General features: G+C 33.5%; 1 protein-coding gene across 3 annotated transcripts; it reads right to left on the bottom strand.

Annotated features, from left to right (window-relative positions):
* Window positions 1–322: 322 nt before the first annotated feature.
* LOC114415520 (RNA polymerase sigma factor sigE, chloroplastic/mitochondrial) lies at window positions 323–3893 on the bottom strand. 3 transcript variants are annotated; one of them, XM_028380244.1, is made up of 6 exons: window positions 3784–3893; window positions 2770–3468; window positions 2414–2560; window positions 2000–2236; window positions 1336–1599; window positions 323–760 (listed from the first exon to the last, which is right to left on the bottom strand). In XM_028380244.1, the coding sequence occupies exons 2-6, from the start codon at window positions 3445–3447 to the stop codon at window positions 563–565; spliced, it is 1524 nt and encodes a 507-aa protein (XP_028236045.1). In that variant the 5' UTR covers window positions 3448–3468; window positions 3784–3893; the 3' UTR covers window positions 323–562. The 3 variants fall into 3 exon arrangements, with proteins under 3 accessions (XP_028236045.1, XP_028236047.1, XP_028236046.1); XM_028380246.1 differs by having other exon boundaries at window positions 2770–3457; window positions 3784–3884; XM_028380245.1 differs by having other exon boundaries at window positions 2770–3465; window positions 3784–3867.
* Window positions 3894–8892: the final 4999 nt, after the last annotated feature.

The raw sequence follows: 8892 nt of genomic DNA, 5'->3' as shown, positions 1-8892 counted from the left end.
TATAATTTACTAACTAGCCCAATACTCTGGAAAGTTAAGACAAATTAGTCAAAAAGCCACGTTGTGGACCAAAACATAGAAAACTACGTTGGACGAGGCCCAGTTATTAAATTTGCGCCTCTTTAACCTGGGATCTTCTTCAATCCTCATTACAAAAAGAGGTTCAACGTACCCTCTCCACAAAATAAAAAATAAAATAATTGGTTGAAAAAGCTACGCTGCGCCAACAAACAACCAACATAATTTTTAGTTCACAAAGAGGTTGAAAATCAGATTCTTTGGGAGAAAGGAAGTGAAAATATAAATCAAGTGTTCCCAAGGATTCAAGAATACTATATACAACGCTTCATGAAAAACGCCAAATAGAATGTAATTCCATCATAGGAAGACACATCACATGTACTATGTAACAAGCATAAGCGCTTATATACTTTGTGCAATGTCAAGTATATCATATACAAATTACATGAGTATGATTATGATAGACGGTATTTAAATGACCAGTAATACAAATCATCAGTATACTATATAACTGGGTAAGGTGTTTATATACATTAGTCGTTTATACAACATAACGGCGAAGATAATCCAATCTAGCTGAATGCTTGAGCTTCATAAGAGCCTTGACTTCGTGCTTTCTAACCATTTCCCTAGATATATTCAAGTTCCCAGCAATTTCTCCCAATGTTCTGTCACCCTTGCCATCAAGTCCAAATCTCTGTCTGATCACCAAGCTCTCCTTCGGCTTCAGGGAATCAAGCTAGTAAAAAAAAAAAAAAAAATCTCAGATTAGTTGCATAAATGATCATGGCAACATGATGTAGTAATTGAATTAGATATATTACTAACAAACTAGAAAAGCCTAAATGAAAGTTAAAAAAAAAAAAGAAAAACCCAACCATAGTCATAGGAAGAATTTTTAAAACTCATCTGTAATCAGATTGCTGTGATATATAAACTTGTTTTTGGTACAGAGCTGTGATATGTAAATGGAATCCGAAGGCTTTTTGTTCTCTTCTAACGACTGAATCATAATAGCTTACTCATGTAACTAATTTCCTATTTGGTAAAAGTTCCTAGTTGGTGCCCATTAGCCATGACTCATCAAGGAAGAACACCAAATAAGATTGATAATTTTTTTTGAAAATATATATTGGTTACAAGAATAAAATTATCGTACGTATTTGAACATATAGCAATATTAATTACTTTCAACAAATTTCAAATTTAACTGACGTTTTGTAGATCATTATACAAATCCGGCTATGATCATAGCAAAAACTTCAATAGTGAGAAATGCAGGATAAAAAAAAGTCTCAGAGATTTAGTTGTTACCACATCATCAAGAGCAAGCCTTAGTAGAGCAGGTTGTTTCCTATTATCACCATTAACACCATCATCATCAACGATCCCATTAATGAACTCCTCTTGTGTGGTTGTATGTCTCGAGTTCAGAGAAAGAATGGATTTTGATGCCTTAATTACGTCATGGTATCTTTCAGGGGATATATGAACTCTTTCTATTATTTCTTCCTCTGTTGGTGACCTCTGAAGCTCAAATGTTAACTCAGTTTTAGCTTTTTGAATTTCTGCTCGAACCTGCTCAAAAAGAAGTAGAGAAGTTACACAAAGTTGAGACACATGGACAGCCCAACAATTACCAAATTATTTTTAAAATCCGTATTTGCTGGGAATATCTTTGGCTAAAATCCAATATTGTCTTTCCACCAATTATTTTTTAATTCTTGATATTCTACTTTATTTCAAAATCCAAGCCTTGCTAAATATATTGCCTAAATAAAAGAATCCTGGATTGTCCCTTCTAGCAACCGCAACAAAATGGTTGATTAGGATTTAGGAATAACAAGTTGTTGACTTTGAAAACAAAGTATGTTGTTAACATGAAAATAAAAACTAAAGAAATAAAAGCCACTGAACCATATTCTGCCTAAAACAAAACATTAATCACCAGGTGTAATAAGAAACTAAGAATGCATACCGATTCAAGTCCAAAGGGAACACGTGTGAAGTTTGAGAGGGTCATTGAACGAATGATAGCATGTCTTATCCAAAACAAACTATAAGTTGATAGCCGAAATCTCCTGTTTGGCTCAAAACGATCGATTGCTGTTATAAGCCCCTTAACTCCTGCCTGGCAAAGATCTTGAAACCTAGGGCCACTTGCAAAATCTGTAAAATATTTGTTGATCACGAACAAAACAAGCCGGAGATTGTGCTGCAAAAGATATGATCACAATTACTTATTTTTTCTATATAACGTACTCATTCCAAATAATACAACAAACTGACAGTAATTTCACCTTCACACTCCAAAGAGAGAGAGCAGCAAAGTAAAAGGAATTATACAATTTATTGAAAGTCAAGTTGTAAAAGAATTTAACACTTTAATTACCTTTATGAGTTTATTTCTTGCAGCTTGACCAACATCTATTGCTTTCCTTACTTGTGTAATGCTCATGTTTGTTGCATCAGCTAGTTCACCATCTGCAGGTTCTCTTGTCAACTCCTGCTGTAAATCTTCTTTCACTTGAAGCAGTGCCTGGAAATAAAGAATTATGACTTAAAGTCAGATACAAAAGCAAATTCTAAGTTTTCACCTAAAATCTTGGCTTACTATAAGTTATTATGGAATGGTATTAAAGCCTTGAATCCCTGGTACTCAGCAAGAAAAAAAAGATCTACACTACTATTTTAAGAGAAGAATCAAATATAGGGAACTAAAAAACTTGATAGTAATTTAATGCTCACCTTCATAGGTTGCATCAATTTGAACAACCAAGCATGCTCTGAAGAAGAAAGAACGGGAGGTATTCTCATTCTTTTCCAATCCATACTGACAAAATCAGTTGATACTGAATATTCCCGAATAAGTTCTTCAATCTTCTCAATTTTGTTCCCAACATTTCTTTTCTTTCGAGTTGGAATGACTTCGTCCCCACTTTTGTTATTCTTTAATGAAATTCTCTGATCAAGATTCAATCGTTTAGGTTTCTTGTTCTTGTTCTGGTTTCTGACCACCCAATCGCCCTTTAACTCCTTTTCTTCACTTTCATCAACAACCTTCTTCCCTCTCCGAGAGACTCTTTTGATTTTACCATCTATGCATTCTGCATTATCAGAAGCAGGGCTAAGTTTGTATAGATTTTCAAGCATGGCAGCAGCTTCATTGTAGTCCACATCCATGGAAGATGGAGAACTCTCTCTCTTAGGTAGTTTGTTAGTTTTTCCTATCCTCTTTTTCTGCGTCTTCTTCGCCGTTTCAACCGGCACAGGAATTTTCTCTTGTGTTGCAACCAAAGCTGAGTCATTGTGCTTATCCCCCTTAAATGCTACAATTAAAGGTCTCTTCAGACGATTATTGCAAAACTTTGTATTCAATCCCAATGGAGTCCGAGCAGCCGAGCTAGAAACAGTCACAACTCCCATACCAAGTTACCTAATAAACAGCTTTTAGAAAGAAAAAAAAAATGACAAATTTTCAATGCCAATGTCCTCAACATCAAAACAAAACATTAATTATAACATCTTGGCACATGCTGATACAACTGCACAACTAATAGTTTCACAGAATTATCAAACACTAAGCATCATGATTGATCATAAATATAGCTACAATATTAATTCCGAAATAATAATATTATATGGACAAGTAAAAATATATTGCTTTAATTTTGCCACGACATGACATGATGAAACATAAGTTGTGGAATCAAATGAACACATGTTGGAAGAAAAAAGAGGGAAGTTAGCAGGGAAGAGTACCTTTGATCAGCGAGAAGCAAATGAATCGAAAGAGAGGAATCTACTGGACCTGAGAAGTGGATATAAGAGAAAGTGTTGGAGTTGAGGTTGTTGTATTTAACAGGAATTACGAGAATTACGGTGACCACAATTTTTATGTGTCCGAAAAATCAACGGCCAGGCATAAAAAGTGAGTGAAATATGCGGTGCGTGATGGGAACACGTAAAGTTCGGTTTGGAACAGTAGCGATGACGTGGCTAATGTGTGAAGAGGGTTGTGTTTGTGACTTAGTGAAGAGTACTTCCGTGGCGCTTTTGGAGTGGGGGAGCAGATATTTTGTTGAAAGTTGTGGATCATAGTTATGACACGTGGATGGCTCTTTCTTGTGACCCTAAAAATTTCGGTACTTTTGTGGGATCCAATACAAGAGGTGTTCTATTGTATACGTAGCACAATATCCACCATCATCCATGTCACTTGCGTCTTAACATGTGCACTTAAGTTTGAATTGAAGGACGAGGAAAAAAATGAACATACTTTTCAATTATATGCTTTTTTTTTCTTCAATTAATTAATTGATAAAAGTTTTTATTTTATTTTATCTCTATCCAAACATATTGATAAATATTATGTTAGGAGGATTTGACATGTCTCTAGTCCTGCTAAAGGTTAGATGAGTTCAAAGTTAGATTTGAGAGAGTAATGTAAAAGAAATTTAAACTCAACTTCATTTTTATGCAGTAAGAAAAACTTATAAAAAATATTAAAATTAAATAAGATATATATTTCTTTAAAAAAGTCATTTTACACTTGATTATCATTATAAAAAAATATTTTTACTAAAAAAACATAATTTTAAGTTAGGTGAATATGGTATGGAAAAAAGTTTGATGAATTTAACAATATAAAAATATCATTTACATAAAAGATTATTATAAAGTACGCTAACAATTTCTTTTCACTTTCAAGAAACTACAAAAGAATTAGGCACTGTCAATTAGGAAATTAAGCACTAGAAATTACACTTTCAAATTAGTCAATTTTATTTTTTAAAGATTTTCATAGTGGCCCAATGGGCCATGCCTATACTTTGGATCTGATGCATCTATAGTGATGGATAGCCAGTTTATCTCGGAGAAACACCAGGAAGGCTTTTACTTCCTACACCTCCAAAAGACCCAAAGAGATCAACTACCCCTTCACCCTACCCCAATACCACTGTGCCTCACCTCCACCCAACCACCTAACCACCCATCACCAGTACTACATGCAAACACCAGTAGTCAACACCACCGTTGACAACCATAGTGCATGGAAGAAGGTGTGATGGAATCTGGATGACGAAGGAGGTGAAAAATGTGACTCCATTTCAAAAAGATTATTTGAGAAGACATGATTTTTTTTTTTTTACTCATGAGATAACTCTTCCCGAAAACATGCTAACATACTTTCAAAATAGTCTTTCTGAAATTATGTTAGCATGTTTTTGAAAAGACTATTCCAGAACTATAAAAGGCAACACAATAATCCATTTGAAAAGGCAAAACAACAATGAATCAAACCAAGTGATATAAGCACAAATAGCTTCTTTTTTTTAAGTGCAAACATTATTTTAATTTTAAAATAACGCTTGGAAAGCACAAGTCAATTTTAAGTTAAATACTGAGAAATTTATAATAATGCATATTTACGACCGTAATTCTTTTATTACGTAGGATCAACTAGGAGTGGTTAAGTGGGCCGGCCCGTCCCACATAAGGCCCGCCCGCATAAGCTTGCATTGGCAGAAGACTAGGTCAGTCCGCCTTGCATTCTTACACGGACCAAATAAATTGGTCCGCCCCCGCCCTATGGACCCTGCGGGTCAAACGGGCTGATCTGCGGGCCTAATTTTAAAAGAATTTCAATTTCAATAAAAATACAACACAATCAAATTAAATTCAATATAAATGTAAATAAAATTTTAACAATTAGTCAATTACATCAATAAAATAAATAATGTCTTAATAAAAAAAAATTCAAGCAATAAATTTAAAATATGAAACTTAAACATCTTCAATATCAAATGATTTCATATATGAAACAATAAAATCCTTATGCGGACAATCAGTAGACCCCGTGGGTCAAACCTGTATAGTTCGTGGGTTAAGTAGGACGAACCCAAAAATACGACATAATCATGGACCGTTAAAAAAATTGATCCGTTATCCGCGTGGACCGCGGACTCCACGAGCCAGGGCATGGATCTGAGCCCATTTACCCACCCCTGGGATCAACCCACAAAATTAGCAATTCCAAACAAAACAAGCACTAAAGTGGACTAAAAATATTCACCAATTGCCGTTCAGTTGTAACTTTCAATCATGGCTAATTAATCTCCCGGTGCACACATGAAACAGAGTCTGAAATCCCCATTGAAGCCTGAATCGGTTCCTTTAACATGATACAGGCTCAGTGCACATTTCACACGCCCAAGTCTAAGATGGCAAGGGCCATGGAATTTGGTTCCAGGACCCACACTTTCTCTTCAAGATTGCCCGTAAGATTTGCGGCTTACCAAACTTTGTTTTATGTACCAACTTGGGTTTTTTCCTAGCTCCTACCAATCAAATAAATTCATGTACGAGATCCCGAAAAGTAAGAGAAGTTCCCTAGTCCCTACCAACTGAACTGTGTTTCTGTTCCAATTTTCAAAATAGCTTTTTTTTTTTTTTAATCTCTCTTTAACGTTGACGAAACAAGTTGTCTATTTAGTGCTCCATTCATGGCAATAAATTAGATTGAACTGGTCTAATTCTAGATTCTTACCTTTTGGGTACGAAGCTAGTTCGTATTTTTGAATGTTTCAAAAGGAAGGACGGTGCTACTTAATTAATGCAGAAGTTAAATAATTTCGACTTTATTTCCTATAAAGATTCTCTATATTAGTTAATCTTAATATCTTATACTTATTCGAGACACAAGAGTATACATATAAATAAATTACAATTTGCTAATGAAGAAATAAAAAAGAAGGAGATCAGAGGTAATCGTGAGCACAGGCTTTGAATAAATTATGTTGAGAGCACCGCGGTGGCGGGAAATTTGAGAAGTGAAAATAGGAGAAAGGATGATGAGCTAGATCACGTGAATGAGTATTTTAATTTTAGCTTTTTATTTTATTTGACAATTGAGAGTGATTATTTTTATTCTAATTAATTTAAATAATTTTTTTTTCAAATGATATGTTATATACAGAGGGATGAAAATCAAGTTATTTAAGTAATTTTTTATGAAGTTGCTTCATTCTTTGAATTTTTATTTATTTATAGTAATAAAAAAATCAAAGAATTTACAATAATCTACACGGCTTAACTAACTGACTTTATCATCGATGCTTAATTCTTTATTAAATAGATTGAATATACAAATTCTTAAAACCATTTACAAGTTTATTAAATAATTTCAATTGCATGTGTAATATATTTTTAAAATATAAAGAAATATTAATCATAACATTAAGTACTGTAAATGTTCTTTATCTAAAATTTACTATACATCATTATTGCGTTAATATCAAAATACTTGACAGTTGACTTAATGAAAATATTAAAGTAAATAACTTTAAATAAACTTAATCATCCTGTCTCTATATATACACAAGCAAAGAGTAATAGATAGAAAAACCTTAAGATTAACAAAAACAAATAGGACCGCGGAACAAAACAAGTTGTAGCCTGGAAACTGTCTGTACTCAACGTTGAGGCTAGGTTGCTGATGCATGTATCAGAACAAGAAATCATCGTTTCTAAAGTTCAATAATGTTGCGCTATAAAAATAAATAAAAAGTAAAGATACGCGTGAAAGAAACATCTGATTTTGATTAAATCAAATCTCAGATTCCATTGTATATTTTTTAAAAAATAAAGATAGATAGAGATGAGATTACTGTTAAAAAATAAAAACGTGTACGAGAAACGAAAAATAAATAAAAATCAAGTTGCCTTACACGAGGATAACATAAGGCATTGCCATTCGTACAGTTCACGGCAATAACTAGTGCAGTTTATCAGTGGGATGGTGTCAAATATCAGATCAAAGTTAAATCGAATTAAATTTACGTAATTTTAGACGTATAATTCAAATCAAATTAATTTATAATTAAGAACGAATTAGATGGGAGTGAATAGTTAAGTGTAAAAAACCAAAAGAATTAATATATATATATATATATATATATATATATATATATAATTTTTATTAAAATTTAATTTAAATATACTTTCAATTACATATTATCATATATAATAAGTGTTCTTAGAAACTTTTTGAGGGATCTTGACCTAACTACAAACCTAGCAAAGGCCATGCGATTTGAGTTTGTACAAATGCATTCTGGATATACCAGCAGACCGTATTAAAAAAAAATCCACTAACAGACATAGAGTTGGGGGTACATGCAAAGATTTCGATAACTCATATATTTGGTTAACAAAATTCTATTCAATCAATTAAATTATACTATTTGGTCGTGTATAATTAGATTGAATCTGCTAGCTTAGAGGATGATGAAGTGACAATAAGCCAAACTATATTTTAAACTGATTTTAATTTGGGTTGAATCCAGTTAATTGAGTCATTGAGTGTACACAATCGGGGAAACAGCTCTGGTTATTTGACAAATACTAGTTTGGTACTATAAATGTTATTATAACATATGTGTTAGTGAGATACACCTGAGAAACACGCTAGCGAGGATCCGAATTTGGAACTTGAAATCTAGCCCGAGAGTGACGGGAGCAAAGTAGAAGTCCAACGCCACAGAACGTTTTCCCTAGCAACAACGTTGGAAGGTACAACGGTAACGACGCGGAACAAGGTTTGAAGATTCCTAGTCTTGCTCATTTCCAAGTTTACCCCTCCCTTCACTCTGACTTCCTTCCTTCTCAAGCATTTTTTTTTTCCCTCTTCGGTGAGAGATATAATTTATGTTGTGATTTAGTAATCATAATAATATCATATGGCATGGAAGAGGGTCAATGAGAAGGATTAAAAGAAAGGTTCTGTGCGGAGAATGGGTCAGCAATTGGACCTTCCATCTCATCCTTTGAACTAGCGATTCCTATGACCAAAGACTAGTCCGAGTAATG

The sequence above is a fragment of the Glycine soja genome, chromosome 6 (genome assembly GCF_004193775.1).
Source record: "Glycine soja cultivar W05 chromosome 6, ASM419377v2, whole genome shotgun sequence".
NCBI lineage: Eukaryota > Viridiplantae > Streptophyta > Magnoliopsida > Fabales > Fabaceae > Glycine > Glycine soja.
This window is presented reverse-complemented; position numbering and strand designations above follow the sequence as displayed.

Bases quoted from the DNA above. Each gene is read 5' to 3' on its own strand.
- LOC114415520 (XM_028380244.1), bottom strand. From the start codon at position 3,447: ATGGGAGTTGTGACTGTTTCTAGCTCGGCTGCTCGGACTCCATTGGGA. The intron at 2,561-2,769 runs GTGAGCATTAAA...CTTTATTTCCAG, and splicing joins AATTGATGCAACCTATGAAG to GCACTGCTTCAAGTGAAAGA. The intron at 1,600-1,999 runs GTATGCATTCTT...CTTTTTGAGCAG, and splicing joins TTCCCTTTGGACTTGAATCG to GTTCGAGCAGAAATTCAAAA.